The sequence below is a fragment of the Quercus robur genome, chromosome 4 (assembly GCF_932294415.1).
Source record: "Quercus robur chromosome 4, dhQueRobu3.1, whole genome shotgun sequence".
Classification (NCBI taxonomy): domain Eukaryota; kingdom Viridiplantae; phylum Streptophyta; class Magnoliopsida; order Fagales; family Fagaceae; genus Quercus; species Quercus robur.
This window is the reverse complement of record NC_065537.1, coordinates 43,104,184-43,125,789: the sequence shown is the minus strand read 5'-3', so window position 1 is coordinate 43,125,789 and position 21,606 is coordinate 43,104,184. Positions and strand designations below refer to the sequence as shown.

The window sequence follows — 21,606 nt, the reverse complement described above, 5'->3', positions numbered from 1 at the left end:
CTACTTAAACAACTACTTAAAAAATTAAGTTTTGGACAGAACCAAGGTATTGCATGGTCCTCGGACTCAAACCTATGGGGAAACCAACTACTTAAATATCAAGTTTTGGACAGAACCAAGATATTGCATGGTCCTCGGACTCAAACCTATGGGGAAACCAACTACTTAAAAATCAAGTTTTGGACAGAACCAAGGTATTGCATGGTCCTTGGACTCAAACCTATGGGGAAACCAACTACTTACAAATCAAGTATTGGACAGAACCAAAGTATTGCATGGTCCTCGGACTCAAACCTTTGGAAAAGTCAACTACTTAAGAAGAATTTTAAATCGCTCAGTCCTCAGACCAAATACCAGAAAAGGTTAAGGCTATGAAAGTTATTAGGAAGATGGCGAAACGCCTTATTACTCAGCGACCTGCAGGGGCTGTTCATTTTGGGTTATATATCCTCGGATGATTACTTCCTACACGGCATCGAACATTCAGCCATCATCTCGTTCAAGTTTGGGGTACACAACCGATTTTCAGGTCGGTCTTATTGTACACGATACCTCTAATAAGTTCATAATAACATCTTTTTTCTTGGTAAGGGATTTCGGCCCTAAGTATTGTTTTCTCAAGTCGGCGTTATTATGCCAGACAACTCTAATAAGCTCATCATAATATATTTTTCTTTTCTTCTTAGTAAGGATTTCTGCCCTAAGTATCATTTGTTCAAATCGGCATTATTATGCCGGATAGTTTCAATAAGCACAGAGCAAGGTCTTTTTATTAACTGGGATTTCGGCTCTAAGTATCGTTCAGAGCATAAAAATAAAAAAGAAGTCACAGGGTAGTACGTCTATTCACGGCATAACCATTTCAAAAAGAAGAGATAGAATATACGAAATAAAGCAATGATGACTTTTATTAATATAAGAGGTATTACAGCGTACAATGAAGGACTTAAACAAGCCTATATAGAAAACGAATTACAAAAGCAATAAAAAACAAAACAAACAAACAGCCAGAAGTCTTTTTAAGCTCTGTTCCCAAGTCTTTCCAATTCTACCCCAGTAGCACCCATATTGAGAGGAGGACCTTCCTTGGTGGAAGAGGAGAAGAAGAGGAAGAATGAAAAGCACCAGAATGGATTTGGTGATGGGAAAGAAGAAGAAGGGGAGGCAAAAGGAGGCACCAGTGAAGGAAGAGAGGAAGAAGCAGGGATACTTTGTCCCTGCGTCAGTCCTGACTCCTAACACGCTGGTGTCATGTTAGCTATGCTCATAAAGGAGCGGCTGGTATTGATAATGGGTGACCCCAGCTCAATCGTACCAAAAGTTTGACGCGACGAGCCCCTGCTTCGGATTTTGGCTGAAGGGAGGATGAGAGGTATCTTGAGTCTCTGCCATCCCTGTCCTGACCGAGCTATCTTAAACTTCGGAAGGGCAGAATGCTTCTAAGAAGGATATGATCTTTTCATCCCCACTTCTATTTCAAATGTGTCACACTATAAGCTGTGGCTATGCTGATAAGTAAGACTTATAACATAGCTTGAGGGTTAAGGCTTTAGGAAGGTTAAAGAGTCTTTACGTGAAGGGAGTACCCTCTCATTTGGCTTCTTATATGGAAGGTGAATTCAGTGGCATTTAATTTGTACATATCTCCAAGAAGATTTGCAAGTAAGGTAGCGTCTGTTCAACTCCCCAATGTCATCTGTAACTGTCAGATTTGATTGGCGTCGTAAAGGCAATTTATTAAAGACGTGCCTCGTACACTGAAACGGCGGGAGCGCATCGTGTGTAAATCTAGAAGAATGTCTTGTAACCCGGCGCATTTCTTAAGTAGATGAAGAGACACCAACATTAATGAAGGGCAGAGCTAAACGAGCCGTAATAAAGGCTTGGCATTACCAAAACCCTCCTCTCTGACCAAGAGGTCGGACAACAGGATTTTGAGGGGCTATTGTGGGGTCCAATAATTTGTGGCCCTGGCCCATTTTTACATTAGGGCCCAAGGCCCGAGTCGAGGAAGGGTATAGCCGAGGATAGGTAATAAAAGTCCAAATAGTCTTGAGACACAGCCGAGGATGATTCTGTCCTCGGTATATCCGAGGTCCCCCTGAAAGGAAGGGCAAAAACGGTATAGGAACAATTTGGGAAAAAATCTAAAATATCTATGCCAATAGAGAAGGAGACGTTGGATAGTATAACGACCAAGGACAAAGGGAAAGCTGCCATTACTGTCATTCATTACTGTCATTCAATACTCTGCACCTGACAGAGCCATACTCTTCAGCTTTTACAACCACCTCCAACCACTCTAGGTATGGGCTGACAGGACAAGTCTTAAGTCCTAGGAAATAGAGCTTATACGTGGACGCTGGTGAAAGGATAAATGCCCGTATAAAAGGATAAGAGAGGCAGTGTGAGAGGGGGGGGGGGGACAATCCGTCCTCCCAGCCATGGTGTCCTAGAAACAAGGAGAATAAAAAGAGCATAGAGCTCCCCAGATTCCTCGGACGAGATTCACTTACCGGAGCCAACCCAAACTACCGTCCGAAGACCAAGACCTAGCCTTTCAAACCCACGCTCTACAAATGATATTGTTTGGGCCCTCTTTACGTACGAGCCCAATTTTATCTTGGGGTCGTTACGAATTGAGTCCCTACAGTAATAAACTTACTAATAGCTTTAGGATTTATATAAAAAAATGCATAAAATGTTTTATCATATTAAATATATGGTATTTATGTAAGATTATCTCCATTAGGAGACTTAGAGTGACCCACATAAAATTTATACTAACTATAATAAGAGTGATAGATCAAGATCCATCCATGAAGAGACTTATTTGTGAATTTGTAAACAACTATGTGACTTTGAATGCTCATTAAACTAGCATACCAAAAATTTCCATGATCAAGAAATAATTCTCAAACCATTTACTTAACAATAAATCAAGCTATGAGAAATCAATTCTAGCTCCAAAACAGGAGAAGGTATTTGGTATCAAATGATACTAAGTCAGTAGTATCAAAATCCAATAAGTGTGATACTTGTCAACAAAAAATAACTAATCCACTAACAAATGAAAGACATGTGTTAGTGAATAGTTATTTTTGTACACATGTCTATTAGATTTTGATATAGATGATGTGGTAGCATTTGAGATAAAATACTACTACTTTAATCTTTCTTGAGACGGTTTTATAACATTATCTAATTATTTCTTTGCCACCTAAATGTTTGAAAAGAAAAAAAAAAATTACTTTCATAATGTATTGAGATCTCCTAATAACATATTGAAACTCAAGTCTTTGCTTAAAAAAATTGGAATCCTATCTTGAAAATTGTTGTATTATGTGATTTATAAATATTAATTGAGTACTTGAAGAAAAACTAATGGCGTCTTGGGTAAGTTTATGAAAATATATATTAATAGTGTCAGCATAATTGAAAAATACTAAAGTTGCTATAAAGTATAAGGGACTTATAAATTGACATGTCAATTAATATATTATTAATTGGTGTCATATGATCAACATAATATATTAAATATTTAATTAATTCTTTTGTGTCACCACAATTTATGTAATAATATTTATAGTTTCTATTATGTTATTCTAAATTATTTATTGGACTATACTTCCTTGGACCATGAGGGTATGTTTGGTAACTGTTTTTTCTTTTTATTTTTTGTTTCAAAAACAATTTTCTATTTTTGAGACTAAAAAGCTTGTTTGACAACCTAAAATAGACAAAAAACAAAAATTGTACTCAAAACTCAATTTATGAAGAAAACTGAAAACATGCAAAATGCTGTTTTCAGTTTCTAATTTAATGAATTTGTCTCATTTTATGAGTTAGTATTAGAGTTCAAATCCTAATAACAATATATTTTAGTATTTTCTATTTTTTTCTTCAAAAAACTATATATTTTTTTTTTAATTTCAACTAACCAAACATGTTTTTTATTTAAAAAATACAAGAAAATTATTTTTTTATATTCCCAAAAACAAGTTTTTAAAAATAAAAAACAAAAACTGTTACCAAATATAATCTGATAGTTTCATTTAGAAACAGGACCCTTGCCTAGGAGGTGCTATATCATGTAATGTAAATATTCCCCTCATTACCTAATCTGAGAGTAGACTCCATAAGTTTAGCCGCATTCAATGTTTATTATTTAGGGTCAAACTTTTTATTTATTTATTTTTTCTATATAAAAAAAAAAATACACTTTACATCTTATAACAGTCAATTTTTGGTTTAAACAAATAAATGAAATAATCTCTAAAATTATTTTTAATGTTAAAAAATTAAATGATGTCATTTGAAACGATATAATAGAAAGTTTTTAATGATAATGGACAAAAGGATTAAAATGCGGTGTTATCAAAGTTTATTATTAACATGATAGATTTTAGATTTAATTAACTAAAATGAAAAGTGATCAAAATTATAGGATGTCAAGTGTGTTGTCTCTTTTTTTTATTTTTGTTGAAGACGAATACAAAAAAATTGGTTGGTTAAAAAAAAAAAAAAACAAATAAACAAACACACATCTACAGCCCGCAAGAGACTAGGAAAAGCAATGCTATATGCATAAAAAATTTCACAATATTTTTCATAATAGATTTTTTTTCCACAATAGGACAAAGTGATGGCCAATGATGCTTAACATCTCACCAAAATAATTTCATAAAAAATTTCTAAGTTTAATGAAATACAAATATATATATATATATATATATATATATATATATTGATTGGAGAATCAAGTTTAAAGTAAGAACTTTGAAACCACAATAATTGTAAAGCTATTTACGCCAAAGTGATGGCCAATGATGCTTCAAAGAGTAACGGGGTTGGGAACACTGTGGGATCCTCGGGGTTTCCTTTCGGTGCCAGGGCACATGGCCCATCATTCACGGGTATATTTATTTACTACGAAATAATCGTTCGCTTTTCCTGAAGTTACTTTACTTCAGGAAAAAAAGCGTGTGAAAACGCATCGTTATGGCCCATCATCAATTACGCGTTTTACTATCATGCAGTACCCAAGGCCCCGGGTCTTTATATCTTGATCACTCTGTCTATTACATCCTCCTCTCACAGAAATCGTTCTCATCTTACTCTCCTCACAAAGTTACTATTCATTCAATTCCCACTAAGAAATGGCGGAAGGAGCTTTGGTTGGAGTTGTTAAGGGGATCACAGAGAAAGCGGGCAACCTTGTAGCCCAAGAGATTGGACTACTCTGGGGTGTCAAAGACGAGATTAAAAAGCTCGGCGACACAGTTTTGACAATCAGTGCTGTGATTCAGGATGCAGAGAAGAAGCAGCAGCACAACAATCAAGTCAGAGTGTGGCTGGAAAGGCTGAACGATACACTTTATGAAGCGGACGACTTGTTGGATGACATCTCCACTGAAGCTTTACGACGGGAAGTGATGACACGGAATAAGAAAGCAAAAGAGGTACGCATCTTCTTTTCCAAATCGAACCAGCTTGCATTTGGTCTTAAAATGGGTCATAAGGTTAAGGAAATGAATGAAAGGCTAGATGCTATCAAAAACGCTAAGGGGTTCCACTTAGATGAACGTCCTGTAGAGACACAAGTGGGGGGTTATAGGGTGAGAGAAACTCATTCTTTTGTACGTACTGAAGCAGTCATTGGGAGAGATAATGATAAGGAAGAGATTATAAAAATTCTTTTGGATCCCAATGTTGAAGAGAGCCTTTTGATCCTTCCAATAGTTGGACTTGGAGGAATGGGGAAGACCACATTAGCTCAACTAATATTCAATGATAATGAAGTCCAAAATAGTTTTGAGCAAAAGCTTTGGGTGTGTGTCTCTGATGACTTTGAAGTAAAAGTAATTGTTAAGAAAATTTTAGAGTGTGCACAAAGTATGAAACCAGAAGACCTTGAAATGAACACATTGATTAATGATCTTAAGAAAGAAATTGATGGAAAGAGATACATACTTGTGTTGGACGATGTATGGAATGAGGATCCTAAAAAATGGCTTAACCTAAAAGATCTTTTAATGGGTGGAGCAAGAGGTAGTAGGATATTAGTGACTACACGCAATAATAGAGTGGCAAAGATCACAAAAACTATTCAACCATACCTGTTAGAGGGTTTAGATAAAGAAAAGTCTTGGGTTTTATTTAAACAGATGGCATTTGAAAATGGACAAGAGCCAGAGAAATCAATCTTTAAGGTAGTTGGAAAGGAAATCCTTGAAAGATGTAAAGGAGTCCCCCTTGCCATAAGGACAATAGGAAGCCTATTATACTTTAAAAACACAGAAAAAGAGTGGTTATCTTTTAAGGATAGTGAGCTTTCAAAAGTACCTCAAGAAGAAAATGATATCCTACCAACACTTAAGTTGAGTTATGATCATCTTCCATCATATTTGAAGCAATGTTTTGCTTATTGTTGTTTATTTCCAAAAGATTACAGAATTCATAAACAAATATTAATTCAAATGTGGATGGCACAAGGTTTCATTAGACCTTTAAATCAAAATCAATGCCTAGAAGATGCTGGTCATGAGTATATTATGGATTTACTCTGGAGATCATTTTTTCAGGAAGTTGAAATAGATGAGGATAACAATATATTACGATTCAAAATGCACGATCTTATGCATGATCTTGCAAAATTAGTAGCAGGATCTTATAGCACCAATTGTTATTCTGAAGAAGAAATCATTGATGAAAAAACTCTACATGTGTCATTTGGTGGTCAATCACAATCACAAATTCCAAGTTCAACGTTCAAAGCTAGAAGGATACGAACCCTTATATTCCATGGTAAACTTTGGCCTCTTGGTCAACAGAAATTAATTTATAATAGTGCACTTGTTACAAGTTTTAAGTTCATTCGCTTATTGGATTTGGTTAATATGGGTATTAGAACAATTCCAAGTTCTATCGGGAAATTGAAATATTTAAGATATCTTGATCTATCTTATAACGATATTAGGATGCTTCCTAATTCCATTACAAGATTGCATAATTTGCAAACTCTCAAACTCTCTCGTTTGGATGATATTACCAAATTGCCTCGTGATTTTACCAAATTGGTCAACCTCAGGTTTCTTGAGATCACTACCTTGACTCGTATACCACGTGGATTGGAGCAAATGACTAGTCTTCAACCTTTGTCAGTATATCAGATAATTATGAAAAGCGATTCATGGTTCAAGCATAACAATGGATTGAAGGACCTTCAAGGATCAAACGAGTCAAAATTTTCAAAACTTCGAAAAATGAGTTTAGATAATTACAGGGGAGTGAAATTTCCAAAATGGATGTCATCACTCACAGCTCTCGAAGAATTTTCGTTATATGACTGTAACAAATGCCAACATCTACCACCGTTGGAGCAATTTCCTTATCTCAATTGTGTATCTCTCAACAAATTGGATTCTCTAGAGTACATGTCAGAGATAGATTACAGTGAGGAGCTCTCTAATTCTTCATTCATCCCATCTCTAAAGAAACTCGAACTCTCTTGTTGCCCTAATCTAAAGGGATGGTGGCGACAGAGAAGGAATTCTTCAAAGGAAGTTGATGATGATAAGAATCATTTGTTGCCCTTTTTTCCTAGTCTTTCCGATTTAGAAATTAAAAATTGCCCTAAGCTTACTTCCATGCCTCTGTTTCCAAATGTCAAAAGGCTGAAATTGGATATGTGTAGCTTGAAGCCATTGAAGCAGACATCAACACTCCAGATTGCCAACTCCTCCTTTGCCCCTCTCTCCAAATTAGATACACTGGAAACTGGGACCCTAAAGGAACCTTTACCCAACTTGTCCAACCTCATTTATCTTGACTGTCGTGGTCCTCTCCCTCAAGGTGTGCAACATCTCACTACGCTTAAGAATATGGAAATTATGAATCCTACGGAGGTAGATTTATCAAATTCTTGGGATGTTGTAGAATGGCAAGGCCTTAAGAGCCTTAAATCACTTGAAATTAGTTGTTGCCCCAATTTAATATCGTTGTCCGAAGGGATATGTGTCCTTATCTCTTTGCAGAGACTACAAATTAACTATTGTAGCAAATTGAAATCATTGCCTGAAGGGATGGGTGGCCTTACCTCTTTACAGACACTAAAAATCATGATGTGTAGAAAATTGGAGTCATTGCCTGAAGGGATAGGTGGCCTTACCTCTTTACAGACACTGGAAATTAAAGGGTGCTACAAATTGAACTCATTGCCTGAAGGGATTGGTGGTCTTACCTCTTTGCATACACTACGTTTTTGGGATTGCATCGAACTAAAATCATTGCCTGAAGGGATACAAGGTCTTACCTCTTTAGAGACACTAGAAATTATTACGTGTCCCTTCTTACTGGAAAGATGCAAGAGAGAAACAGGCGAAGATTGGCCAAAGATTTCTCATATCCCAAACTTGGAAGGGGAGCTATGTCAGCAACAAACCAACTGAGGTATCTAACTAAACCACCGTTTAATCCAATGTTTCATTGAAAATCAAAAACCCAGTTTCTTTTTCTTCTTTACCTCATTTTTTCTTGTTGACTATCTCAATATATTTCTTGGTCATTGAATTTTAGATGAAGAACCAAATGAACCATAGAAGATGCAGTCAAACACTAACCATTGGTACTATCTCATTCTTTCTTCTCTTTCCTTTTAACCTCTTTTATTTGCTCATATGATTTTTAATTTTTATTCCTTAATTTATAACTGCCCCTATTAGGAAAAAGAATATGTGAGTTTTCCCAAATCTTTTCTTTACTCTAAGAAATTACATGATTGTGTTTCGAATAAGTTGATGAGGTGATGCATTTGAGGTGCTTCATTTCTCACTGTTTAAAAATAGAGTAAAATTAGCCACTAGGTTATATCCAAAGAAATAGGAGGAGACATTTCTCAACAAGTGATTGGGATTGTTGTGATGCACCAGATTTGATTGGAAATTGACTAAGTGTGTATTGTGTGGGTGTGAGATGAGTCCCATATTGGGTATCTACTTGGTTGAAGTTATTCTTTCTGTAGATATCAGCAACATGACCTGATGTATTGTTTTGATGTGTACTTCAGGATTTGATTGACCATTGAGGTAACTTTCATACACTATCCTAATTGACATAAAAAATTGGTCTCTCATACTGTGTGACTTGATGCATTCCATTTATGTTCTAATTTTAATGCTTGTTTTATTGTATTTTCACTTTCTATAGGAGTTCATGTTCTAATTAAATAAATCTGAGTAGAATAGGTTTCAATTTTTTTTTCTTTTTTTGGAAATATGATAAACAAATTATTACTTTTATCACCTAGTCCCTTTAATGTATTTCTCAAACTTAAGGCCTGATTGGTTCTCTTGGATAAATAGATTAGTTATCAAACAGAAGAGAAGGAATGGTTATATTTCCAGCTATAGTAAAACAATGTCTTGATACTGATTGGTTCTTTTCTATGTGTTTTTGGTGAAAATTTTCTAATCATGTTCATGTTTCATGTAGGAGTCCTTGTATCATTCAGTCTGGAAATTCAGCAAAATGTGACTGGAAGTTTCATTTTATTTCTATAAACAATCAATTTTCTGAAATTAGCTTATGAGGTGAAGGTGAGGCCTTGTCTTGGTTCGCCAAATGAGAATGATCAATGCTTTTAAATGTGCACTTCCTCTTTGTATGCTCCCTTTTTTGGTTGTGGAGATTTTTTTTGCGCTGATTTAATTTTTATTTATTAGGCGGGTGTGTAGCTTTTAGGTGGTTGAAGGAGGAAGCAATCCAGTGTATGAAAGAGGCGGATTGGCCATTGATATTCAGGATCCCAATTTGACAATATGATTGATTGGAGTGATTTGTGCCCACACCTCTTTTTTGAATACTGAGAATTTCATCAGTGTCACCACAATGATGCAAAAGGAAACAGGTGAGGATTGTGCTTGCATACTAGTGTTGGAAGGCGACCTATTTCAGCGGTAAGAAAGCTTAGTATATAATTCTCTGTTTTATCCCAGTCCTTGACAGAAATCAAAATCCAAAATTTTCGCTGTTCTCTCCAAGTTTGTCAATATTTCTTGGTTAATGAACATTAGATATTGAATCAATGAAGCACAGAAGAGACTTGCACTTAAAAAATGTGGATTAATCAAAACTTTTTGGTTGAAACAAGTCACAACTCAATGGTTTAAAATTTTCTTTAATTCATTACTTCACATATTAGGAAACAGAAGATGTGAATTTTCCTTCATCTATTTCTTATTTCAAATGATTTATGGATAATGTGATATATCTGGATGCTTTGATTTGTCATTGTGTAAATAGAGCGAAAATCAGCACTTGGTGATATCGGGGTAATGTATGTAGGATTAAATCTGGCACCTATTCCTACATTACAGTTGCTGTCTCTACAATGATGGTAATAACGATGTTAACAACTGCAATTCACAAAACTAAGTCAAATTGCTTACTGCTATTTTGTAAATAACTAAGTTATATCTGCATTTCCTCCTTATTTTGGTTAGTATCATGCTGTTCATTGAAAACAAAGGTTGAAATTTAGAGTCTATAAGTTCATAATTTCAGGGATGGATATTACTTGGCTCTCCACTTGGACTTGAATTCTCCATTTAAAATCAATTAATAATTCCTACTTAAATTGAAGTGTTACCATATTTTGTTGAAAAAACAAATTACCATATTTTTCTTAATTTTTCAATTTTTTAAATTGCAGGTTATCTTGGGTTAGGACTTAAGACCGTAAGTTAATGCTCATAGTAGTACCCAAATAAAGGAACTTTCCATTTTCCAGATGGTTGCCTTTCAGTTATTGTACACTCCTAGAGGTTAATGTTGCAAAGGTAATAGTATGCTATATAACACTCATTATAGTTTGTTACAAAACTAGATATCAGTATGTGTTAATTACTGCTATTGTCAATAAAGACTTAATATCAACTATTCTTTCTATAAACATTAGCAGCAGAACCCTAGGCATAATTTTATTGTGTAAGTTCAGGTTTTGTTCATGCTGATTAATATCGGCAACTCTCCATAACAATTTCTGCCATCTCTTACATTGTGTGACACTTTGATTTAGAGAGGAATTCAAGTAATTTGAATAAAGGGGCTAGTGACCTCTTTAAATTTGTGATACAAATTTCAATTTTTTTTTGTTGTACATCAGATGCATTGGCATAGGACAAGTTGAAGTGTGGATGACTATCAAAGTGTATGAAGTGATCTTTGGTAGTTTATGGTGGCATAATTGCGTTGACATATGTTGATGATTTCTTTTATAAAGAATGTAAGTAGCCTTCATGACTTTTATGAGAGGTGAGCTTATGCATCTAAAAACCTAATGGTTTAATTTCTACTTCTATATACTTTACTGTATGATATGCATAGCTACTTTTTTATTTGTAAGTTTACACACACTTGGTGGGTCTTGAACTCATGACCTCACCCTTCACCTTGATCTTGTAAGGGAAGAATGTGCTATTGGAGCTAATGTTCATTGCCGTATATGATATTTGCAACTTAAACCTCCTGATTTTGTATATTTTTCTAAGCTTTATTTATATTTCTTTTTTCCTTTTCAAATATCCAAAGATACTTTCCCTTATAGTTTAGCTTTACCTATTGAGGGGGAGGGGCAACTAGGTTTTTTGTTTGTCTTTTGTTGGGGAGAAAGTTAGGAGGAGGAAGAAAGAGAGAATTATCTCTCTGGTATAGAATATAAAAATTCCATTGAGTTCTTACTTGCAGTGACGATTTTGATTTTTTATAATTAGACAACATGAAAAAGTGTTCAAACTTCTGTGGTATACCTTTTTCTTTCTTATTTGAAAATGTTGGGTGGAAATAGGTCATGAGAGGCCCAAGCAATGCACATCCCAGAGATTGAAATCTATTCAGGAAGATTTAACTCCATTGTAGGTTCATTCATTTCTTTTCTCAGTCCCCTTTTAAATGTATCAAATAGAAGTCCAGCTATATCTTAATTTTCTTGTTTCATCAGGTATGGTGAGTTTATTAGTTATTGGCTTTTAGCAGATGCCTAAGGACCATTACTAAAGGAAACAAGTTTAAGGGTGCATGTTTCTTCAAACCTAGCTGGAAATCAGATTATGCAGCAATTATTGGAAAAAGAATGGTAACCATCTCATTCCTTACCATATTAAATTGACATCATTGCCTAAAGGGATGGGTGGCCTTACCTCTTTGCATACACTAGATATTTGGGATTGCCCCAAACTAAAATGATTGCCTGAAGGGATACAAGGCCTTTACTCTTTGCGTGCACTACATATTTGGGATTGCCCCAAACTAAAATTATTACCTGAAGGGATACAATGCCTTACCTCTTTGAATACACTACAAATTACTAGCTGTCCCATCTTATTGAAAAGATGCAAGAGAGAAAACAGAAAAGATTTTCCAAAGATTGCTCATATCCCAAAATTGAAAGGGAATCTACATCAGCAACAAACCAACTGAGGTATCTAACTAAACAACCGTTTTATCCAATGTTTCATTGAAAATCAAAAACACTACTTTTTCTTCTTTACTCTCATTTTTTTGTCGTTGACTATTTCAATATATTTCTTGGTGATTGAATTTTTGATGAAGAACCAAATGAACCACAGAAGACTCACTTATAATAATTGGAACTTTATCAAACCATTTGGGTGGTTCAATAAGTCAACAACTAACCATTGGTACTATCTCATTCTTTCATCTCTTTCCATTTAACTTCTTTTATCTGCTTATATGATTTTTAATTTTTGTTCATTAATTTATAACTTCCCTTGTTAGGAAAAAGAATATGTGAGTTTTCCCAAATCAGTTTCTTTATTCTAAGAAATTACATGTTTGTGTTTCGAATAGAGTTGATGAGGTGATGTATTTGAGGTGCTTCATTTCTCATTGTGTAAAATAGAGTAAAATTAGACACTAGGTGATATCTGAAGGAATAGGAGGAGAGATTTCTCAGCAAGTGATGCCCCAGATTTGATTGGATATTGACTAATTGTGTTGTGTGGGTCTGTGATGAGTCCCACATTGGGTATTTACTGGGTTGAAGTTATTCTTTCTACAGATATCAACAACATGACCGGATGTATTGTTTTGATGTGTACTTTGGGATTTGATCGAGGTAACTTTCATACACTATCCTAATTGACATAACAAAATTGGTCTCTCATACCGTGTGACTTGATGCATTCCATTTATGTACTAATATCAATGCTTGTTTTATTTTATTTTTACTTGCTATAGAAGTGCATGTTCTAATTAAATAAATCTAAGTAGATAAGGTTTCGATTTTTGATTTTTTTTTCTTATTTTGGAAATATGGTAAACAAATTATTACTTTTGTCACCTAGTCCCTTAAATCTATTTCTTCATTTTGGCAAATTACATCCTTGTATCTTGAATTGAGTTGATGAGTTGATCTGTTTTATATGCATCATTACTCACTGTGTAAACAGAGTAAAATTGGGCACAAACCACAAAGTGATATCGGGGTAATAATTAAATTTGGCAGCCATTCTGTAGGAATTAGCTTGTTCTGTAGGTATTCAGTTGATTCAATTTCTTGTTATATATGAACTTCCAACTTGCTGTTATATCTTCAGATTTTTTTTTTGTAAATACTACCATGTCTACAAATAATTAGTTTTATTAAAAGCACTGCTTGATATATGAATCAATTGTTAATTTCTAATTGAATTGAATATGTTTCTACACCAAAGAAATAGAGGTTTAACCAGTAATCAATTGTTATACATTGGGAATTCAATAACCAACAGCATGATGGCATTGAATTGATAATTGTGAAACATTTATGGCTTTTGTGATTGAATTCCCGATATATATAAATATATATATATATATATATGTGTGTGTGTGTGTGTGTGTGTAGCTATCTAACAGAAGAAAATAAATGATTATTTATTTCGAGCTATAGTAAAACATAGTCTTGATACTGAATAGTCACCACTTTTCAGTTTTTAATAAAAAAATTTCATTTCTCGTAGGAGCCCAATCATTTAGTCAGGGGATTTTGCACATTTGTCTGGAAGCCTCATTCCATTTATATATATATATATATATATATATATATATATAAACGATTTTCGGAATTGGCTTACAAGGTGAAGGCGAGGCCTTGTTTGAACCATGCTAAATGAGAAAGATCAATGCTTTTAAATAGCTCTCTATGGCTTCTCTTGAATGATGGTGAGCCCTCTTTCTCTCTCTCATCTATTGATTGTGGAGATTTTCTTTTTGGGTTGATGTAATTTTTATTTATTTTTGAGGTGGGTATGTCACTTTTAGGAGATTGAACTTTGAAGCAAGAAGCAATGCAGGGTATAGGAGAGGTGGATTGGCCGCTAATATTTGTGCCCTCAATGAGGATTGCCAAAAGATTTGTAGATACTGGGAATTCATCAATGTGTCATCTTACCACAAAGATGCAAAAGGGGATCCATTTCATTGGTAAGAAAACTTATGTCTACATATCATTGTTTTTTCCCTGTCCTTGATAGAAATCAAAATAAAAATTTCTTCTTTGTTCTCTCCAAGAAATGGAGCTTAATGAAAACTGTTTGGTTTCAACAACAACTCAATGGTATTAGAATTTTTTTTTTCTACAGCTCAACAAAATATATGAATTTTCCTTTTATCTATTTCTTATTTATCTTATGGTATCTCAAACTGAGTTGATTAGGTGGCATATCTGGATGCCATGGTTTCTCACTGTGTAAATAGTGTCAAAATTGGCACTTGATGATATTGTGGTAATGTTTGTTGGGGACGCGGGGGGGGGGGGGGGGGGGGGGAATAAATCAAGCATATACATCTATAGTGCAGAAATTAGCTTGTTGTGCAATATTTGTGTTTATATATGTGTGTGTGTGTGTGTTTATTCCTTTTTCATGTTGTGCAATATCTACAATTGATGATGACAACCGCAACAAAAATTCACAAAATTTAAGTTAAGTTGGTAAGAACTATTTTTTTAATAACAGAATAATTTTTGTATTTACTCCTTATTTGTTTTAGTATCTTGGTGTTATTTGCTACACTTAGTGTTCTAGAAGTTCACAATTTTAGGGGTGGATTTCACTTGATGCTTCACTTGGAATTGATTTCACTTTTTAAAATGAATCAATCATCCTTAATTAAACGGAAAGTTGTTCCTATATTTTATTGAAAAAATCAAAGTACCATATTTTTCTAACTATATAAATTTTTAGATTGCAGGTTGCCTTGGGTTAAGATCATAGTTAATGCTCAAAGTGGTACCCAAACAAAGGAACTATTCATTTTTCCCTTTCATTAGGTATGGTGAGTTTATTGGTAATTGGATTTTAGCCGAAGTTTGAGGAGTATTGAATACTGAAGCCGGCAAGCTTAAGAGTGCATGTTTCTTCAAACCTAGCTGGTAATAAGATTATGCAGCAAACTATTAGGAAAGGAATAGTAACTCTCTCATTTACTAACAAATTTAATCTTTTCACATAATTTAGGTTTTATTTTTTGGAAATTTATTTGCAATATTGTTGGCATATTATTAGTTTCCTCTCTTATTTTGTTTTTATTTCATTCTCAAACAAAGCTTAGTAGGTTCTAATGAATGAAGAGCATAGCTTGTTGTTAGAGCAGACTGCAGAGTACTCCCTGATTTCATAGATAGCTTAATTTCATGGTAAATGATTCTTGGACTTTTCACCACTTTTGACATTTTTTTAGTCATAAATGTTATTTTTTGTGCTTCTCAAAAGTATAACCTTTATTCCTGGGAAGTCCTCGTGTTGCACCCCTTTCTTTTTCTTCGCATTTTTACTTATCAAAGAAATATATTAATCTGGACTAAAGATGCCATTAGTTACTACAACAGGCTTTGATATTACTATTTTCTCTATTTGTGCAAGGTCTAGACAAGATGCATATATTTTGATGAGAAAGCTATCCAATCTTGCTCTGAGAGAAAAGTGGTTGATGTACAACTTACTAAAGATAATAAGAGATTAGCATTGTCAGGATCCATGTTCAACTGACTAGCTAATTTTCAAGGAAAATATGTGATTTCCAGTGAGATGGCACCTAAAACTTTCCATGAACAATGATCACTTGGTGAGTGCATTCAGTTCATTAGCATGACATTTGCTTTCATCTTTGGATTTTCTTTACATTTTTAAGGATGCTTAACATACAAAATAATCTAGCAGTTGACAATTAGAGTTATGACACCTACAACATATCACTTGAATCCACACCTTCTAGTTTCAATAACAGGAAGTCATTAGTTTTCACATGGCATTAAATGGAATGCCAAATAATCACATGCTTAATGGCATTGAGTTGTCTACTCATAAACTTAATTTTGCCTTCTTTATGAGTGGACTGCTGGTATTGGCAGGGCTACAGTTCCTTCTCTTTTGTAGACTTTGTTGATTATTTACATTTTAGCTTGTAATTCTTTTAAGGGTTTCTGTGATTACTTCTTGTATGGATAGAGGTCCTCACTTTTTTAATAAATTTTTATTACATATCCAAATAAAAAAGAAAAAAAAAGGGATTGCTAAATAACTATAGCTATCAATCAAAAGACAACAAATGAGTATGTTCCAACTGTTTGGGTCCCCAAGTAAAATTATGAATACATTATTGTTACTAATTGGACCTCCTCTCTTCATGTAGCTCATATTAATTTCCCAGTTATGTTCACTTTCTTGGTAGTGGTTCTTGTATCAGTGAGTACTGGGATTGAGCACATGTTCCAGAAGTTTCATTCTATGGATCAAGTTATATATGTCAACACTTTTCTGGATAGAAATTTGCAATTAAGGTGAAGGTAAGGTCTTGTCTCAATCCATCTAAATGAAGCTCCTAGTTTTCTACTTGACTCTTATTTGATATTTTTTTCCTTACTATAAATTATGAAATGTTCCCTGTTTGTCAAATAAAATTGCTGCACAAATGACTACAAAGGTTTCTAATGACAATATCCTATTGTCCCAACTGAGTTACCAGAGATTTTATTGGTCCTCCTTAGTGATTGGTTTCTCTCACATTTAAACATCAGTTTCTAAAATGGATTGTTTATCTCAGAAATTTTTGATTGGTTGATAAACGTCTGGAGTATGCTTTCTAGATATTGTGAGAAAGAAGTTATTCTAGCCTAATGGATAAAATTAAGTATAGGTACTTGCACTCACTAACTTTAGGAAACAACAGCTTCATATAGAATTCAATTAAATTTGCATTATTGTTTTCTCCACCCACAAGATTTTCAAAATATTTCTTAAGACAATCACCATTTGAATATTAGGGTGAAGCTCCATCTTTTTTAGTTTAAGGCTTTAAGCATTGATTATGTATCTGATTTTTTTCTTCTTCCATGAGAGTGAAAAATTCAAATGTGCAACTAGCTAACCTTATTTCTTGTTAGGCACTAATCAACTCAGAATTTTGCAAAATGTTAATTGGAGTTAACACAGTTAATCAATTTCATTTGTCATTCATCGAATATTAAAGCTGTGTTTGGATTGGGCTGATTGCGTCTGCGTCTGTGTCTGCGTTTTGTTTGTTTGTTCGTTTTTTTTTTTTCTTTTTTTTCACGCGTTTTTCAGATTGCGGCTACTGTTCATGCACTGTTCAATGAACAGTAGCCGCAAAGTTTGACTTTTCAAACTTTTTTGGCCAATTAGTGCACATCGTGTACTGTTCACAGACCCACAAATTTCACTTTTCAGCAACTTTTTTATTAAAAATGGGTTCCACGGTACTATTTACACATTTAAAAATTATTTTGCTATAGTGTTTTTCAGTTTTCAGTTTTCAGTTTTCAGCTGTATCCAAACGGACCCTAAGTTTTGTCCTAATAAATTCTAGGTTACTCTCTTTTTGCAGATTAGATGACAAGAGCAACAAATGTCATCTCATACCATTGTGAAGTCCACCACCTTGGAGGACTTGTGCTTTTTTGTAGTAGAGTGGAAAATAAGGGTAAGTGGATATAATAAAAGAACAACATCAATTTTTGGTTTTGTATTTGGGTGACTGCATCTACATAACTTGCATATTGTCTCATGACAGACTTATGTGTCCAGAAAATGTTTAGGTATCATGTTGGAGCAGATATCAAGTTGATTATAAACCAAGAAGAGAATGAGAATCAGCGGATGAAGGAAGCAATTGAAGGAGTTCTTGTTTGTTCCATGTAGTTGAAGACCTAACAACCATCAAGGAAAGCTGCCCTAGCCCCAGTTGGGAGGGGTATTCTTAAGTTAGGAATTCAAGCAGGAATGTCAAGTGTGAAAGTCAAATTTGAGTTGTATCTGACTTGGATTTCTTTTGTTGACTTTGGCTAGGACTCTATTCCTTTTTGGTTTGGTACTGTACTTTGGATGAGAGTTCCCAAAGTCAAGTGTGAGAGTTCTTTGGGTGTATATGGGGTTTGGGTTCTATGAGAGTGTCTTTCTGTCACATTTGTAATCTCCTTATTTTCTTAGTGAAACTATCTTGAAACTGCCTGTGGATGTAGGCCTAAGGCTGAACCACGTAAAAATCTGTCTTCTTGTGTGATTCTTTCTTCTATTTTTCTGTTTATATTCGCATAAATCCATTATTATTCTCTACACTAGCAAAAAATTGACATTAAAACTTCTGCTATGTCAATAGATCTCTTCTATTGATCTCTCTCTACTGCTAGTTATTTAGAAAGGTAATTTATCCCCCCTTTATTTTGTTGTTATTTCATTAGCAAAAAAACTTGCAAGCTTGATTTTGTTTCTTTCCTTTTTATTTTCCCGTTTCTTAGGATATATTTTGCAATTCTAAGTATGTTTAGTGTTGCTGTGAGTTATACAGTGAGTTTTTCATAGTTTATCTCCTTTAGTTTAAGGTGTCCATAATTTCTTTCTTTTATTTGTGCATTTTGTTGAATCCATGTTGTTAGGTTCTAAGACCTTAGGGGCTAATGTATTAGAACTTCAATGTGTATTGTGTTGACAAACCATGATCAAAACATAGAGTCTAGGTTTAAGCTTGCTCAAAGTAAATTTTTATTGTAAAGTTGGAATCGAGTAGTTGCAGTACAAAAATGGACTAATCAGTACAAGTAATCACCCTGATACTACCGTACTAATGCTAACACTACACTAGTAATTCACAACCACTAGCCACTCATGCTACTCATGTAACTTGTAGTAGCTAATGTGACTTGCAATAGCAATAAACCTGACTTGCAACCGTGAAAATCATAGTAGTTACAATTTACAAAAAGCTAGCTACACAGTTCTTGTAGCTCTTGCGACCATTGTTTTTAAATCTAGATTGTTCAAAGAAATTAAAAAGGGAAAGGTTTTAAAGTTTTTGAGGTTGGATTGGGGTTCAACTGAGGTTGAACCATAATTTGTCATTTAATTTTTTAATAAATTTATTTCATAAATTTTTCTTATATATAATAAATTTTCATAGCTTACCAACACAAGATGTATGGCCCAAACAAGACGTGCACATCAATCTAGGGAGTGCATGATGCATAACACAAAAGGAAAATAGAGACAAAAGAGGAACAAAAGTAATAATAGTACAAACTCTAGGCTTCACCACCTAGGACTTGCCTACAAATCCCAAGTATCACCATCGAAAGGTGTTTGGCATCACCACCAAACAGAGAGAGCAAAGGAAGGATACATACTCTCTTTTCACAATTACAAGAGCACTATTTGGATAGGGTTTAAGGAGTACACTAATATGGAAAATGCATAGTCAAATCCTTAAAACCCTAAAACACTAAAAACTAAATTCAAATTCAAAAATAATTTCAAATTTAGAAACAAAATCTTAAATGAATTTGGTTGTAATGCCCCCTGCATATTTGATGTTGAACACAATAGAAAAATAGAGATTGAAGAGGAACAAAAGGAACCACAGAACAAATTCTAGGCTTCATCACCTAGAATCTTTCTGCAAACCCTAGGCTTTAGTGGTGGAGCCACATGTATGCTTGGTTTTAATTTTTTTTTTTTTACAATTATGTATATTTTATAAATATTTAAAGGTTGTATGAAAAAAAAAAAAAAAAAAAAAAAAAAAGGAGTTGGCCCCCCAAAAGAAAGCATTGATCAAGTAATTTGGTAATTTTTCCCAAAAAAAGAGAGTTTAGAGTTGATATACAATTGTAATAGAATGAAATAATTAGGTAGTAACTTTTGTGAGTAAATAGTTGAAGTGTGGAACCCCTAATTTTTAGCTCAATTTCAAATCCAATTAATGCGTTCAAATCATTCAACATTGATAATATATGCAATTTGGTTGAAATTTCCTATTCTCAAAATTAAATCAAGAAAAAAAAAGCTCATATGATACTTCAATTATAACATTATGATATTGATTTGTCAAACCTGGATGAAGTTTTGCAAACAATTTATATATTTTATATTTTCATACACACATTTATTATGTGGATTTTTTAGGGGAGTGTCTATTTTTTATTTGAGTTTATCTTGACAAAATAGTTCAGCCCCCCCAACTCAAAATTCCTAGCTCCGCCACTACTAGGCTTCACCACCTAAGGGCGATTAGCATCACCACCAAACAAAGGGAACAAAGGGAGGAGGCATTTTCAACTCATAATAGTAATTCTTATTCCAATTCAACCTTTTTTTTTCACAATTACAAGAGCATTTTTTTTAATGGGGCTTAGGGAGTACATTGATATGGAAAATGCATAGTCAAATCCCTTAAAACCCTAAACATTAAAAAATAATTTCAAATTTAGAAACAAAATCTTAAATGAATTTGGTTTTAATGCTCCTTGCATCAGTGCAGGTTCGAATTCTAACAATTTTAAGCAGGGATCTGGAAACCAAAATAGTAATTAAACCTATATTAGATTGGAACCAAAGCAACAAAAGGGCTATTTGGTTTTGTAATATACCATTCTAGAGCCATACTCTACTTCTTAGTGCTTTATAACTAAGTGTCAACAAGAAAAAGGTCCTGTAAAAAGATGGAGTTATGGGGTTAAACTCTAACATTAACTGGTTGGTTTATGTATATGTGGTCAGGTTGGCTCTAGGATTAGGCCTGTCCCAATAATTTACAAAAAGGTCCCAAAAAATTTAGGATAATGATTTTTTTAAAATGAAAAAATATAGGTGAATTTTGCATTTTTCCCACCTCCAAGAAGGCTTCCAAAATCTTGTGCCAATCGAAATTCAACCCAATTGAAACCCTATATTTTTTTACCCAAAAAAAATTGTTTTGAGTGTTCGAAAAGGTCCTCACTAATTTGATACATGGAAAATTGAGACAAAGTTATCTTTTGATACAATGAAAATATTTTCCATTTTCTTCAGACTATACAAGGCCAAGATGCAAGGATCCTATGAGTCTCACTCCTTTTTGGTTTTTGAAAAATTTTGGGAATAAATGTTCCTCCTTTGTGCATTTATTCAGTTATTTGTCACCCACTTTATTATATTTTCATTTAGGTGTAGACATGTATACCCTTGTAGTGTCATGGACTCTTAGGGTTTAAGGTAAAATAGTAATTAAAGATCAAGTTGAAGGCACAAAAACTGCTAAAGAAGTGCTTAACATAGCTTT

At 33.9% G+C, this 21,606-nt stretch overlaps 1 protein-coding gene across 50 annotated transcripts; it reads left to right on the top strand.

Annotated features, from left to right (window-relative positions):
* Positions 1 to 5,006: 5,006 nt before the first annotated feature.
* LOC126721940 (putative disease resistance protein RGA4) lies at positions 5,007 to 18,561 on the top strand. 50 transcript variants are annotated; one of them, XM_050425063.1, is made up of 16 exons: positions 5,008 to 8,451; positions 8,578 to 8,626; positions 9,493 to 9,596; positions 9,723 to 9,907; positions 10,712 to 10,838; positions 11,165 to 11,284; positions 11,846 to 11,912; positions 12,034 to 12,478; positions 12,610 to 12,698; positions 13,079 to 13,135; positions 14,019 to 14,220; positions 14,320 to 14,481; positions 15,243 to 16,122; positions 16,729 to 16,843; positions 17,902 to 17,997; positions 18,102 to 18,561. In XM_050425063.1, exon 1 carries the CDS (start codon positions 5,160 to 5,162, stop codon positions 8,448 to 8,450), a length of 3,291 nt encoding a protein of 1,096 aa, XP_050281020.1. In that variant the 5' UTR covers positions 5,008 to 5,159; the 3' UTR covers position 8,451; positions 8,578 to 8,626; positions 9,493 to 9,596; positions 9,723 to 9,907; positions 10,712 to 10,838; positions 11,165 to 11,284; positions 11,846 to 11,912; positions 12,034 to 12,478; positions 12,610 to 12,698; positions 13,079 to 13,135; positions 14,019 to 14,220; positions 14,320 to 14,481; positions 15,243 to 16,122; positions 16,729 to 16,843; positions 17,902 to 17,997; positions 18,102 to 18,561. The 50 variants fall into 50 exon arrangements, with proteins under 50 accessions (XP_050281003.1, XP_050281020.1, XP_050281009.1 ...); XM_050425052.1 differs by having other exon boundaries at positions 11,999 to 12,478; XM_050425056.1 differs by having other exon boundaries at positions 11,165 to 11,313.
* Positions 18,562 to 21,606: the final 3,045 nt, after the last annotated feature.

What these genes read in the sequence shown, in the direction of transcription:
- LOC126721940 (XM_050425046.1), top strand. Translation starts at nt 5,160, where the DNA reads ATGGCGGAAGGAGCTTTGGTTGGAGTTGTTAAGGGGATCACAGAGAAA.